The 15,491-nt window shown below is 48.2% G+C and overlaps 1 protein-coding gene across 1 annotated transcript; it reads right to left on the bottom strand.

Annotated features, from left to right (window-relative positions):
* Positions 1–1,337: 1,337 nt before the first annotated feature.
* On the bottom strand, positions 1,338–9,529 carry MYCTH_2087998 (uncharacterized protein). Its single transcript, XM_003658959.1, has 11 exons — positions 9,316–9,529; positions 6,419–6,797; positions 5,156–5,239; positions 4,791–4,831; positions 3,822–3,878; positions 3,512–3,644; positions 3,346–3,453; positions 3,057–3,197; positions 2,736–3,002; positions 2,143–2,686; positions 1,338–2,046 (listed from the first exon to the last, which is right to left on the bottom strand). Exons 6-11 carry the CDS (start codon positions 3,637–3,639, stop codon positions 2,044–2,046), a joined length of 1,191 nt encoding a protein of 396 aa, XP_003659007.1. The 5' UTR covers positions 3,640–3,644; positions 3,822–3,878; positions 4,791–4,831; positions 5,156–5,239; positions 6,419–6,797; positions 9,316–9,529; the 3' UTR covers positions 1,338–2,043.
* Positions 9,530–15,491: the final 5,962 nt, after the last annotated feature.

Raw genomic sequence — 15,491 nt, 5'->3', positions numbered from 1 at the left:
AACACCCCAAAACGGCATGCATGGGAAGAACTGAGGTAACCCTTCGGAACGCTGAGAAAAACATCGGTACAGGATGACGTTGAGGAAGGGAAGGCATGGTGAAACAAAGCTTGCATCTGGGCAAAGCTCTGGCTGGCCAACACCACCAGGATCAACCAGTTGGATCGAACGTTCTGAGAAGCGATAGGCGGCCCAAGCAAGGATGGAACAACGGCAAGATGATGGAGAACAAGTGGCGTCTACCTTTAGTTGGAAAGGGGTTGAGAAATGCCACTATTTACTGCTTGGAACAATGGACAGTCAAGTCAAGCTGCAAACAACAAAGCAACCCACGAGGCTGTTCAGAGATCCCCGCACTGCCCATGTCACTGCCCATGTCATCTGTCGATCCGGTGAATGAACGAACATAGGGGGCAAACCCTTAAGAAAACAACCAGCCAGCCAGCCAACCAACCAGACATAGCTGGCATGGTACATACCTTGTGGCAAACGTAATATCCCGCCAGTATCTCTCTGCAAGGAGGGAGAGGGAGAGAGGAAGAGGGAGAGGGAGGGAGAAAGGGAGAGGAAGGGAGGGAGGGAGCGGCCGTAACACTCCAGAAGCAAGTGACACTTATCTTACCGCTCCCGCAGCCCAGCCAGGAGCGACGAGAGCATCTCCGGCCTTACCCAACGTTGGAGGAACAGGGGAGCCGTTCCCTAAAGATGGGCAATTCAGTATCAGGCCAACCGGCCTCGGGGGGAGGAGGCCCGCGGGAACTTCCTCCTCGGCGCCCCCTTAGAGCGAGCTTCCTTGCAGCGTTTCTTGTGGCCTAATTAGGCACCCATTAATTATTGAATGCCAGAGAGAAGCGACGAGATCCTCTTCCCCTCCAGCCTGACTAGGCTGGCCCTTCCGCCGCTTCGGAGACCCAAGCAGCTTGAAGTAGAGTCGAACCACGTCCTATATATGTTATATGTATGTAAACTTGCTGTGTCTCCGTTAAGCCAATCACCGCTTAGGCTCGCGGTACTACGAAGCTCTTGATCTAGCCTGTTGAAACCTGTTGGGGCCGTTAGTCAAACTGCCATACCCGAAAACGTAGCCCAAGAAAAAGCAGGCAGTCCGAAAGATGAGGTTCAACCACAAGAGACAAACTGCAGAGGAGGAGCCCGCTCAGTCAAGGAAACAAACAGCGCACGAGCCGGTGGTAGTCGGTAACCAGACACGGCGACAGCGCGATACACACCAGAGCAAGCGCACGTAATTAGACACACCGTTAGCACGCAAACGTAACAACGCCAAGCACAAGGGGTATTCATTATGAACGCACAGGCAGGTGGGAACGCAGCAACTTGATGACACAATAGCATTGCGGAAACCAGTAAAATAATCGTCCCCTAATACCAGCCATAAAACGAGGTTGCACCAGAACCAGAGCAGGACCCAAGAACGGTGGGAAGGCAGCTTAAAGCATCACCAATCAACCGTGTCTAGATATCCCCGAGAAAACCATCATTCAAAGAAGACAACTTCCTCGTCCTCGCTAAGAGTTTCAAACCAATCGGATGGCCTAGATCCCAATCCGACAGGCTTCCCTCCTGACGATCTCCCTGAGCGCTGACCCGGCATGGTAGACCGTAAATCTTGAGCCGCGCGGGTGACGGACAAACGAAACGAAAGTGAAGAGGGCAAACGTCTCAAAAGAGTAGCAGCACAGTAGATGAAAAAGAAAAGAAAATCAACGGAAAACCACGGGAGAACAACGACCCTTCCTCAACCATCCATCATTCCCTATCCGTTCCTCATGGGACTCGTCATGAGAGAGCATGCCAGGCGCGAAAAGTCAAGCAGAGACGCACAGCGGGAACCGGAAACGCCGAGCAATGCCCCAGAAAAGACAAAGCAACGAGATGGTGAAAACCGAACGAGGTCCCAAGACGGGGAAGAAGCGCAGGCAAGTTCGAAAACTGTCAACCGTTGATGCTTTTCCGAGACCGTGACACCGCCCCCCGAACTCCGTGCGACGAGGAACGACGAGAATAGCGAGCCCAGAACGAGACTTACTGCAAAGTGCGTTAGCAAAGGGTCCAAATACCAGGACAGTGATTACAAAGTGGACATCGGAGGAAGGGGGAAGGTGGAGAAGACGTCACACTTACGGGCATGGGACCAGGAGGGGGGCCCTGAGGAGGGTTACCGCCGAACGGGGGGCCGCCATAAGGACCGGCAGGACCAGGAGGGCCGCCATGAGGGGGCATGCCGCCCATGTAGTGAGGCGGCGGGGGTGCCGGGCGGTAAGGGGTGCCGACGCCAGAGTTATTTTGAGACCGACCCCAAGAGAGACGGACACGCGAATTGCCGATGGGATAACCTTGCATTTGGTTAATCGCCATCTCCGCTGCATGGCGATGAACAAACTGCACGAAGCCGCATCCCTTTCCAGGCGGGATCTTGACGTAGGTGATCTCGCCGAATCCCTGGAAGAAGGAGCGGAGCTCATCCTCGGTCACGTAGCCCGAGAGGCCGCCGACAAAAACAGTGGTGTTGTTGGGATCCGTGAACTGGTTCATGGGCTGCATCGGGTTAAATGCAGCGCCCTGACCATAGTAGGCGGGGGCTCCCCACATAGGGCCCGGGTGGCCGGGAACAGGAGGGATCATCGGATTGGCGCCTTGGCCATGGGCACCACCGTACTGGTGGGAGCTGTGACAGGTTAGGAATCATCCCGTGATTCGAGCTCAGTTTTACATACCGTGTCTTCGGGGTCGCAGTAGAGATACGCATCGGGCGGTTGCCGCAGTAAACTCCCTGCATCTCGACCAGGGCGCGCTGCTGGTCCGCTTCATCACTGAAGCGGACGAAGCCGTAACCGCGGGACTGACCCGTCATGGCGTCGGTCATGATCTTGGCTGACTTGCAGGAAGGGAAGCGCGACTGGAAGAGGGACACGAGTACAAACTCGTTAACCTCAGGACCAAGGTCTCCAACAAAAATACTATATTCAGGACCACGGTCGTCCCTAAGGAAGGTTGTTAGCGGCAGTATAAGCAAAATAACTCGAGTTTAAACATACCGACGATCGACTAGGCCACCACCAGACGCCCAGTTTAGCTTAAAGACACGGGTCGAGTTCGGCACCGGGGTGCCGTTTAGACTAAGTGCCTTCTGGGCAGCTTCCGGAGTCCCAAATTCGATGAAGCAATAGCCAGCGTTGCTATAATATAGTCAGCTAGGTGTTATAACGGGATTCTAGCGAAACCGGCGTTTTAAAATAACTATAAAGTAAAGAGGTTCTTTGGAAGATAACATTATAGGGTGGGAGGGGCATTATAAGTGGCGTAAATTAAGGTGAAAAGACGTACCCGGAGTGACGATCGCGAATGACTTTGACTTGGACATTCTCGGCTAGGACAGTCTGGAAAACATTCTTAATGAAGTTCTCGTCCATCCAGCCTTCCATCTCGCCCATCCTATTAGGAGTCTTAGCGAATATATCCTATAACTCGTAGTGATGTGACGGAAACATACCAGAGAGTCTTTGGTGCCTCGTTCGAGGCAGTAATCGGAGCAGCCGGCGCGAAACTATCGCTAGAACCATTCATATTTGGGCCATTCGCAGTAGCGCCCGGGGGACCAGTAGCGGTATATTCAGCCATCGTTGCTAGAGTTTAAATTAGCTTAGCTATAATCAAGTTCGAAGGGAAACAAATTGATGTCGAAGTTAGGAAAGAAAAGAGATCGTTAATATAAAAGACAAGGTAAAAGTAGGCATCGCGAAACCAAAACTTCCAAGCCTATATATACTAGAGGAAAACAAAAAATTAAAGAAAATACTTACCTTATTGTAAGAAAAGGCTCAAAGAACGAGGTTGATGTATCAGACCGTCGACTAAAGCTGGCGATAGTTAGTCGGAGTTGACTTGGGAAGCGTATAGAGAACGAGTAGGATTTTTCTTGAAGGGTAGTAGAAGAAGTGGACAGGCTGGTAGTGGTAAGAAAGGTAGGCAGAAGGAAGAGGAGGGTACATATCTAGACCAAGGAAAGAGGCTGTAAAGGTAGAGGGATGGTTAGGATGGATATCACGCGGAAGTATGGATATCACGCGGACTTCCGCGTGATATAGTTATACATATACATCCGATATCGATACCCGACTATCCCCGAAACAATAAGAAAAAGGTCATCATATAAGCTTGCCTATCATATACATCCGATATAAGCTGCCGTAGCTTCCCGAACAACAATAAAAAAATGTAGCTAGGCATACCCGAATGACTATAGGAACATAAGGGTAGAAGATCGGATAGTCTTACGTGGACGCCTTTGGTAGGTGTCACGAACTTAGAGAGCAAATAAAGGAGAACTAGACAGAGAAAATAAAGTAGAGCAGATGGGGAGGATCATACTACTCGCGCTTGCTTGTAGGTCCTCCCCCCCCCCCCCCCCTAACGCACGTTCCCCGGAGATTTGAACTATAGAACGTTGTAGAGACATCTAATAGCTCCGGTCTGAACATCGTAGGAGTTCCCTTCGTTCGCCAACTAAGAGTCGAACGGATCTTAATATCCCAAGAGGGAACGAACAGGAAAATAAGATGTCATGAAGTCGACGCCGAGAGCATTGTCTTAGATCGTCCGTTTTTACTCCTTCCCTATAGTAGGGAGAGAAGTAAGGTAGGGGAAAAGGGTGTAATAAGACGGCTATCCACTAGGACACCAGGGAACGACAGGAAAAATAAAGGGGAGAATAGGCAGTAAAAGAATAACGGGTAACTAATAAGCGAAGACAGAAGAGAGACTATACATACCTAGCGCTCTGCCAAACAGGAACCAACGTCAAGGGAAATGCCTATTGAACACATTAGTATCAAGCCGATTAAAGTGAACAGAGCTCGACATTAGAAGAGCAAAGTGCTGGTATGCTAGGGCGAGGCTCTGGAATCAGCAGAGCACCCCTTTGGAACGCGAAATGTGATACCCTCTTTGTCTTCTGCCTTCGCAGTACAATAGTCTAAGCCACAACACCAAGCCACAACGTCAGGGCAACGAAAAGCTTAGCCACTTCCAAATCAAGGAAGTATCGGCACCGGAGGAGACAACTCCTCTAGTTTTAGACTATAGTATGTAGAGGAATGTAAAGAGTCGATAGTGTTAACTAAAGAAAATCACTTACAGAGAAGTTATCAGGGGCCGCAGCTCTGTAAATTGCAAGTAGAAGGAGAATATTGACGATCGCTTGGTTCGCTTGGTTCAGAAACTAGGGAACACGCGCTTATCAGTGCTGTACTTCGAAAGCAAGAGGTTAACAACAACACCAGAAACAAAGAAACAAGAAGAGGAAGCTGAGCTGGTGCGAAGAATGGCCGTGGGGGCTGGAAGCCCTCGTCCCGCCTATGCGTATTAGGGGGACATAATCCGAGCTTCGCGCCCAGTGATGACTCGCACCAATGATGGGCCGAGGCAAGAGTGTGATGGGCTCCAGTTCGTCCAGAATATGCAGGAGACCTTCAAACCACCCAGTTCCTGGAATGTCAGGCGTTGGCAATCCGACCCTGTTGAGACATCATGGCCGGACATGACGTCGAGATGACAACCACGAGGCACGAGGTACTAAGTGGCTGATCTCGAAATTCCCGCGGCGCTCCCAGATGACCATGAAGGAAACGGAGAGAGGCCACGCAGCGATTAAGGAGAGTCCGTTACGTCCAATAGGTCAACCCTACGGCGTAACGGCCAGAACTCCAGCTTCCTTGATCTGGAGAAGACGAGAGGCCAGCGTTTCCAACGAGGGCGTCAGAGAACGTCCCATCCGTGCTTGCGGACGTGATGGTGATAGTCAGACTGCCAATACGGGCTGGTGCTGCCAACGCTAGGGGGAAAGGATCCGAGTAGCAGGGAAAGGGGTCCGAAGATGCGGTCCGCCGTCCGCTTGGAGGGGGTATGGTAAGCAACGTCGCTGGTAGAGCAACAGATGCCCTAAACTCGAGCCCCTGTTGCTCCCGTATTGCCAAGATCACACAAGGGTGAAGCATCCCATGAAGGTTGCCAGCCATCATGGCAGGCTTCGAGCAATGGTAGCCCCCTTCTGGTCGAGATGGCAGTGGTGACACTTGTACCCAATCATCATGTCCACAAGGCCCGTAGACTACGAGTCGTCGCGATAAACCGGACAAACACAGGGCAGGAACATACCCCGTACAGTGTCTTTGATCTGACCGATGTTGCCCGCTCTCAGGGTAGCTGGGATAGCACGTTTTGCTTCCCCATTTTTCCCCAACTCGAGTGGTTGACAACGCACACACGACAAAGAGCGACCTGGAAGACCACGGAACCTAGGGAGGGGAAGAAAGAACAAAGAAAAGAGAAAGAGCCAAAGCCTCGACTCAAGATGGGAGCTCCAACGAAAGAGGTGAAAAAGAGGAAACAGCAGACATACCGATCACGCCAGTGCAAGCGCAGTGCAAGAACGCCAGAACAGTTGAATATTCAAGATGTCCACGGTGGCACCCGACAAACCGAAATGGTTGGAAGCAGGTTCGTGTCGGAATCAGGATCCGAACAGCGATTGTTCCGAAGATGCCTTGACGCTGTGGAACTCAAGCGACCTCAGGAACCGTGTTCCAAGACACGAGGAGACGAGCTTCGGCAAGTCCCGCCGGAACAGGAGAATGCAGCCGAAAGAGAATCCCAAGTGAACGGGCGAAAAGAAATGCCGGCTCCGGCCGAGTCGAACGCTGAAAACTGGAGGGGACTCAAGAGCATTCAAATTTCAACTGAAATTTAAGGGAGGCGGAGAAACTCCGGTCGAACGCGGCCTGTTTGATTACCGTTAGCAACAGAACGAGACAATAAATGCCGCCTTTCGAGCAAAAGCCGAAAAATGGCTTGTGTGCTCAAGTCTACGCCCAGATAAGGTGCTCGAAGTCCAACGGCCAGCACGGTTGAGACCAAGAACTCGGCTGAACTTGAGAGCCTCCAATCCCGGAAGTTTAGGAGTCACGGAGACCGATGGCTTGTGAAGACGGAGATGCGTTCGGTCGGGATCGGAAAACCAACAGGCTGGCTCGATTCCAGGGTGGAAAAACCCGAGAGCAGAAGACCGCGAGAGACACAACTCAATTGCGATCTCGCTGTCAGAGCAGCCGATCACAGTCCGTTCTTCGGCACCCACTGTTGATTGGGACTGCGAAAGATAGCGCCAAGATAGCAAGGCCGAAGCTGGGTAGTCACCGAGATGGATGTCTTGTCCCGCCATGGGTTATCTCGGTAACCGGAATTACGGAGAATGGCCCCCTCGCCTAAGAACAGACCCGCCGCAAATCACTCCCGACAACAAACCAGGCTCCTGGTGCAGCATGCACGAGGCAGAGTAGTGTGCGAAGACAAGGTTGAAGAGTCGAGGAGCGGCAAAACATGTGCTGAAGAGCCGAGGTGGCAGGACCAAAGAGGACGGTGAGCAGGCAAAGAAGCAGGTGTCGACGGTATCGGAAGCGGCCTCTCAGGACCCCTTGACGAGTGGTTCGAGACGTGGTATAGGACCAACAGCTTGCTGAGTCCATTGACAGACACCGTTGTCTCCACGCTGTGGCGGGTGTGATCTCGGGGGGGTCGAGCGAGATCAAGCTAGCGACTCTGCGACAGCTGGCGGGCCCATGTTTAAAATGTCGTGCATCGGCGTTGACCTCTCTTGAGGGAGAGAACGCTGGCCGATGAACCAGTTGTTTGCTGACTTCGAAGCGACCCAGGTATGAGGAGGTATCCCCCATCTCGAACTCGTCCAAAGGCCTGTCCAAGAAGTTGCTGACCTGAAGGCGGGCGATTCGACGGACCCCTGACGCAGCCGACAAACGAACAATGCTGGCAAAGACGTCCCGTACAACGGTCAAGTCACCCTCAACGGTGAATACTCCAAAGGTGACCAGCATATGGTCTGGTCGGTGGGGACTGAGCCTGGGTGCTGGAGGGCCAAAGCACCGCTCTCGCGACGTCCTGTGGTGCTCAATCTCGAGGTCCAAATCAATGGCGTGGAGATCCACCGCAAATCATCCACCCTCACCCCATTCAAGTAGGAGGGAATCACATCTTTCTCCGAGGACTTCCTGCCAAGACTCCGCCACGGCGATATGGCCAAGAGCAAACTGCAGTGTTGGCTGATATGACGGCCCCGCGTCCTCAGCCAAGACAGCCAACACGGCTCGCGACACCGTCTGGAAACCACGGGAAGATGCGGACAGGAAGAGAACCGGGCAGCGCTACCCGAAATCCGATGACCGGTTTGATGATAGCAGGTCAGAACCCGAAATCCCAAATCCCTCATGAAGCCTGAAAGAGCTGCCCCACGAGAGACAAAGCCTGCCCGTAGGGCCTTCCATTTGGACAAGATCCCTTTGTGGTAGGTATCCTGGAACAAGGATCCGTCTTCCATACCGAAGAGCTTGCTCATGAGTCATGAAAACAAGCTCGACGGGTCCAAGACGACGTGAGAAATCCTGGTTATGCTCCAGACAACCCTTCAAACTCCTTCGGCCCATCGTGGGTTGCTTGAATGCGGCGAGCCACCCTGAAACTGCACGGTATAACCAGGTCCGAGAGCATCAGGTGGGTAGATAGCATCAAAACTATGACGAGGGTGGAGGTGGCCCTCGACAAGGTCGCAAACCGAAGAAGGTCGCAAACCGAAGAACTCTGATCGACGAGCCTTCCGCCTCGGCATCCGTCAGCCTCCTACATCGACGCCTCCTCTCCCAATCCATGACGTCCTTGTTCCCAAGCACTGCCCGGCGTGTCGTAGGGAGATATCCGAAGTCCATCGGTTTTGGGAAATATTATGGCAACCTTGAACTTTGGAATCACTCGGTGCCCGTTTGCGACAACCACGCGACCAGGTTCCGAAAAGACGATGTCGCCCACCCTTAACTGCGGAAATATCGGCTCAAAGAGTACTTCGGCGGCCGGTTACAGCGTATCGAAGGCGACGAAGGAAGAGGCGGCGAGTCGCAGCGCGGTGAGGGTCGGGGTTTGAGGGAGGCTGTTCAAGGTCTGGCGGACTGACGATGCAAAGGACCAGCGTTCTCCCCCCCCCCCCTCCCCCCGCGCGGGGAGTGCCATCGTGGAAGTCGAGGTGAACCCTCGGACCAGGTGGTCCAATGTGTGATCCGGAGCCAACATTCACAATCCAGGGGTTCAAGCCTGGGCCAAACCTTTCCCCACCAACACAAGTTCCCACGCCTTCTCCCGGTGGGAGTCTCCAACATCATCCGGGTCACTTGGTCCACAACAGAGCACCAGGGCAAGCACGGTGGCGGCCACTTGCTTTAGGGGCGTTAAACTTACTCTTATGACAACTAAGGCAGCCACGTAAAGCTCCTATTCTCGTCCTGCGGGGCGGATGGCGCGCGATTATCAAAAGGGAGGGCGAGACGCGAGACGCTGTGGTCTAGGTAGACTGCCGAAGAAGACTGCCGAAAGCAACAACGCCAAGTGCGATACAACGACAGCAAAAGACACAGCAAAAAGATGCTTTTGAAATCGCAGCAGTACTGGGCGCAAGGAGAAAAAGCAGACCGAGTATGCAAGGGTGGCGGGTGTGGAGGGGTAGAAAAAGAAAAGGGGAAAAAAAAAAACAGAGACCGAAGGGGCGCTGTGTGGAGTTGCGAAGCAGAGGGAGAGGTGGAAACTGGGAAGGCGCCGAGCGTCTTGGAGAGAATTTGCCTGGCGGGTGGATTGGTAAGGTGGGGAAGACCAGCCCAAAGCGGCCGACCCAAGCGCAATCATCGCGTCAGTTCCCGACCGTGCCTGCGCTCACGGCGCTGCATGCAGCAAGCCTGCCATGCACCCAGTCGCCCCCTTCTCAGTGCGTACCCCCGGGCGGGCGACAAGATATTTCGCGGGAACGCTAAGTCGTCCGCGTTTTCTCTCCGTCCTCCGGCGACTCCGAACCCAGACACCGAGGTCAACCAAAACGTATTCTTTACCTAGCAGTAGACTCCGAGTTTTCAAGCCGCACCAAGTATCGTGACCCTTGCCACAATTTTTGCGCTGCGTATAAATATGGTCCGACCCTTCCACGCTCATCAAGCTGGGAATTCCGAGTTGTTGGAAGGAGGACCTGAGCTGCCCTTCCTGTTCATTGCCCACCCCGGCCGGAGTTGCGTTGCACAACACAGATAGCGTCAAGGCAAGCGCATGTGTCTGTACAGAGTAGACCACCACGCCCACTGCTCACCGTCATTCATCTTTAATTTGAACCTCAATTGGAAGCAGAGTAGCCGATTCCTTTGAGTGCGCTACTACAGTCGCTGGCGCTCGAATGCTTCACCCTGGACCCCACCTCGATTGGCTGCAGCTTCAAACCACCTCAATCTACCACCTCAATCTGATCTGACGGCAATCGGTGTTGCTTCCCGCCCGATGGGGTGTGCTCAGGATCCTCAGTGGCGCCGGGAGCTACAAAATTTTGAACAGGCCCCGCCAATCCGTGTGAGGGGTGTCGCTAAATAGACACCCTACTCTTAGTGGCCAACTCAAAAGCTCACGCTACAAGGAACAACTGCATCACCAAAGACGCCTAAAAACGGATGCAACAAAGTAATTTAAGGCCATCGACGGATTGTGTGTCTTCTTTTAAGATAAAGGTTTTTCTGCCGGCCTGAGCCCTGGATATTGACACTGCTCCGTTTCAGAGAAACTATAACTAGTTGCCCGATACCAGCCCACGCATGCACCGGGCAGCGAAACAAAGGCATGATGACATGGATGCCTCTTCGGACTGGACTGTGGTGGTTCTTGACAAAATCTTACAACATGCGGCTCCATCTCGATTCTCCGAACTAGCACAGCAGCCACCGTGCGTTTCATCTGTTCCGGCTCTGGGGGATACCCGGTGGTTAGTGCTGACTAATTAGTTCAGAACTACCACCTGTCTCCCGACAGGTAGGGCCAAAACCCCCGGACGCCTAGATACGGCCGGACAGGTACACGTCCAAACCCGTGTCCAATTTTACCAGCTAACTCCCTATACTCGAAGACATAACCACTGCTACAAGCCCAGTTTAACCTACTTTCCTATATACAATGCCTCTGACCGACTAAATCCAGGAACCGGCTAGTATATGGGCTGCTAAATAGCTCCTTACCACTTAAACTTACTACTAAACTAGCCGTTTACCCTATAGAAAGGAACCTAGTATATAGTATATAGCTTAACTATTCAAGACTAGAAAGACCTAGGTTGGCCGGCACTTAAAGTTGTTAAAGGATACTAGACTTCTAGCTACTAGTAGTAACGTAGTTAGAAGACCTCGATCGCTTCGAAACGACGAAGAATCTACCTTCGAAGGATACACATACTAGCTTATAGAATCTGGTTTTCTTGCTACTAAAGATCTTTTCTAAGATATTACTAATCACTTATAGGTATATTATAATTCTCTTTACCTTCTTATTAGTAAGTACTAGTAGCCATATTAGAAATAGAATTATTTATAGTTTTAGCTAATATTCTTTAAACTAGTCGAAGTAAACCGACTCTTAGCTAAGTAATAAGTAGAAGAACTAGAGATATTCTTTAATAAGCTTAAAGATACTATTAAAAGCTTTAAGATTATTATATCTGGCTATTAGAATGTAGATAAGACTAGATATATACTTATAATATTAAATAGGTAGTTTAAGATCTTAATAATTAAAATAGATAAGAAGAAGAAGATTAGTATCTTCCTCTTTTCTAAATATTAGTTTAGAATACTAACTATAGTATTTTATTAGCTAGAGATTCTAGACCTTTATAATTAAGAGTTAATAAGTATAATTAGTATTAGAAATGCTATTAGTAATACTATCCTAGCCTTTTATATCTTTAAATAGTAGTTATTAAAATATTAAGATATTAAAGGTCTTAATAAGAAGATATAATTTTATAAGTTAGAGATAGTATTTAATAATGCTAAGATTATAATAGATTAGATATAATATTTTAATAAATACTCCTTTACTATCTATACTAAGTTTTAATAATATAGTATAAGCTTTAAAGAATAGTTTAGTTATAACTATTATAATTATAATTCTACTCTTAGTATATACTTTATTAACCTAGATAATATTATCTTTAAAGATTTAATCTATATATCTATATTATTAGAAGAACATATATATTAATTACTTATCTTAGATAACTTTATAGGATATTATAACCTTAAGCTTTATAAATACTACTTCTTATTTAATATTATTATTATTTTCCTCTCTTCTTATTTAATATACTTTATCTAGCTAATAGATATAAAAGTCTTTTACTATCTTAAGGAAGTATATTAATGATATCTCTAGTAGGTAGTTCGAAATAGCGATCTTACATTTACCTAGATAGACTTTATTAAAGGGTTTTAGGAAATCTAAGAGGCTAGTTTCAAATGCTAAAATATTATAATAGGATTCGAAAAGACTAGTCTTTTTCTATTAAACTAATATATTATAATAGACTAGATTAAGGAGAAAGTATAATTTAATATAAGTATTAGATATCCTATAATAATTTCTAATAATAAGTAATAGATATATATAAAAAAAGGTATTAACTATATTTAAGAGTAATATCTTAAACTTTTTAGTTTACTAATATAAGAACACTTTTAGGATATTATATTAATAGTTAATAAGAGTTAGCTAGTATATAAATATCTAAATAACTTCACTAAAAATAAGAGAGCTTATCTAGTTATACTATCTACTAAGAAAATATAAAGCTAACTTATTAAGCTAATAAGAGAGGTTATAATAAATATAACTATCTAGTAGATTTAATAGTTTTAGAAGATCTAAGCTTAGAAGAGTGCTAAGATAATTCGAGATATTAGTTAAAAAGCTACCTATATTACTATTAAATAGATTAAACAAGAGTATAAGGAGGAATACAAAGTCTAGAAAAGGCGCCTAGAGAATAAGATTCCTAGTACTAATAGGCATTACCTTTATATAATGACCTTTACCAAATTCTTAGAAAAGACTAACAAGAACAACTATCTTCCTCTTAATAATAACGACTCTCTCTAGGTTCTACTAAAGGAGCGTTAGCTACTAGCTTTTTTCGACTTTAGAGATAGAAAAGAAGTCCTGATCCCTTAGTTAGCTAAGAAGCTATTATTAGAAGTTAAACTCCTATCCCTTAAACGTCCTAGGATATAGATTAGTAATGTGATTATAATGTTAATTAACGATAGTAATAATGATAGATTTGACTTTATAAATAGTAAAGATAGGTAGGAAGAGGATATTAAGTTATTATCTCTATCTAGGGGTAAGAAGGAGTCTCTATATATATAGCTATTATAAAGGACATTAGGAAGTTTAAAAAGTAATATACTTATAAGTCTATAGTAATAATACTAGGGATAGAAGATAGTAACTATTACTAGGAGGCTAAAAGAGAAGGTACTATTATAATTAGGAGTATTAAGAGTAATAAAGATAAGGGGTATAATATAGAGGGAGATAAAGGCAAGTTATATAACCTATTATTTAACTAGTTATAACTAGGTAGAATTAAAGTTTACTATATCTTTAAGCTTTTTAGAGCTTAGTTTACAATTAAACTATTTATAGCTATTTAAGGCTATTATTACAATAGTAATTAAACTTGAATTGAACTTAATAGCGCCTTTTATAAAGACGCGATTATATAGGAAATTTGGTGGCAATGTGTCTGGCTATATTGGTATGTCCGGGGGTTTTGGCCCTACCTGTCGGGAGACAGGTGGTAGTTCTGAACTAATTAGTCAGCACTAACCACCGGGTAACTAACAATGAACACGGATATCATTAATAGGCTGCCAATGTCTCGAACAAAGATCGCCACAAGCAAGGCAAAAAAGCCGTCCCCTGTCCAGCCGACTTTTGTTAGATAGCAAGTTGATGCCCTGAGTTCTGAGGCGGCTGCACAGTACAGAGTATATATGATAATGAATACTGTGTACATACGTAGGTACTTTCGTCTCTTGTAGAGACTGGATTAATAGTATACTCGTAGCAAACTTCAGCCCGGTGTTTCACGTACACACTGTGTAGTCATTCCCTACTTCTTTTAGGGCTCGGGGGAATGGAGACGGGAGGCGCACAGACACCTAAACAAAGGTGTCGAAGCTTTCGTGGAAACGAGCAATGGCCAGCCGAGGAACAAGGCTCGGCGAAGTGGACGTCATGGCTCGGTGGAGCAAGTCCGGCCTGTTGAAGCGCGCATTCTCTTTTCCGTGTTTGGCCCCCTCAGCCCACGCGGCACAGCATCAGTATTCTGATTCACGATATGAAAAAAGATGATTAGAACGAAGGTCCAGCTGCTCTATACCCCAAGACGCTACTCTGCAGGTCCAATACGTAGGCTGTGGTAAGAATGTGTGTACGGATTGGATCAATGTCCCGAATCAGCAGTGCTTTGTTTGGAACGTTTCGGGTGATCAGCGGCAGACCGAAGGCCCGGCATCAATCGGAGCCTGGCACATGCAAGTTGAATGCACCTCTCTCTGCAGGGGCGCAGGCAGCGAAGCAACAGGCTGTCGCGCTGCGAGATCGCACCGTCAGCCCGCCACCGTAACTCGGAAGCGGCTGATGCAACGGCATCGTGCCCCGAGGCCCAGAACGAGGGCACTCAGCGGTTTCCCCTCCTTCCCCGAAAGGCATCAAGTGGGGTAGGTACGGTACATTACTGTGTACGCAGGACAGTACGGAGTACACTACTTGGCGCACGCTCTTCCTCTGCACCAGAGAACCTAACGCCCGAACTTGCACGCTTGGCTCCGTCGCACGTGGTGGTGGGCGTGGTGGTGGGCATGCCGGGCGCCTGAATGCTTGCTGTGCAGATCACCGAGATCCCGTCAGTGTTCAGTAAAAGCCTATCGGTCACGGTGTTGATTGATGGCGGGTATCAACCCGCACTGCACACAGCAATTTTGTTTCAAGCTCGTCTTTGTCGGTTACAATCATCAGAATTCCCTCAGTTGCCGTCATGAGTCAGTCAAAGCAACAAATTGTGTCAAAAAATAACCCCAGTGGGGCGTGGCTCTATCAATGACAAGCTTGCGACGGCATGGGAGTTACACACGGCGGCAAACTTCTGAACCCCTCCACAAGCATCCGCCGGTTATCAGTAGGGGAAAAGGGAAAAGGGTTGTGATGGAATGCGCGAAGGAACATCACGCACGCCTGTGAAGGTTTGTGCGCGATGTTTCGCCCGTGATGCTAGTGCGCGTTGTTGCTTCGCACACGCTTTCGAGATAAAAAGGGAAAAAATAAAATAAAATAAAAAATTGCGGCCCGGGCCTGCGGATCGGGCAATCATGGAGCCTACAGGTCGATGCAGGCAATGAACCGTGGCACCTTCCCTCTGTCCATTGGCCACGAATGGTAGGCTCCTTTTCTTTTTCTTTTTTTTTTTTTGTTTTTGGATGGTTTTTCTGGAAGGAAGGGCGTCGCTGGCAAGCCGACTACACTATATGTGTTAAGAGATATTGTCCTGA

This window comes from Thermothelomyces thermophilus, chromosome 1, assembly GCF_000226095.1.
Source record: "Thermothelomyces thermophilus ATCC 42464 chromosome 1, complete sequence".
Classification (NCBI taxonomy): Eukaryota; Fungi; Ascomycota; class Sordariomycetes; order Sordariales; family Chaetomiaceae; genus Thermothelomyces; species Thermothelomyces thermophilus.
Note: the sequence above shows the minus strand (reverse complement) of the source record. Positions and strands in the feature narration are given on the sequence as shown.

What these genes read in the sequence shown, in the direction of transcription:
- MYCTH_2087998 (XM_003658959.1), bottom strand. Translation starts at nt 3,639, where the DNA reads ATGGCTGAATATACCGCTACTGGTCCCCCGGGCGCTACTGCGAATGGC. An exon ending in GAGGCACCAAAGACTCTCTG is followed by an intron (nt 3,454 to 3,511) that starts GTATGTTTCCGT and finishes GACTCCTAATAG; the next exon opens with GATGGGCGAGATGGAAGGCT. An exon ending in ACTGCGACCCCGAAGACACG is followed by an intron (nt 2,687 to 2,735) that starts GTATGTAAAACT and finishes AACCTGTCACAG; the next exon opens with CTCCCACCAGTACGGTGGTG.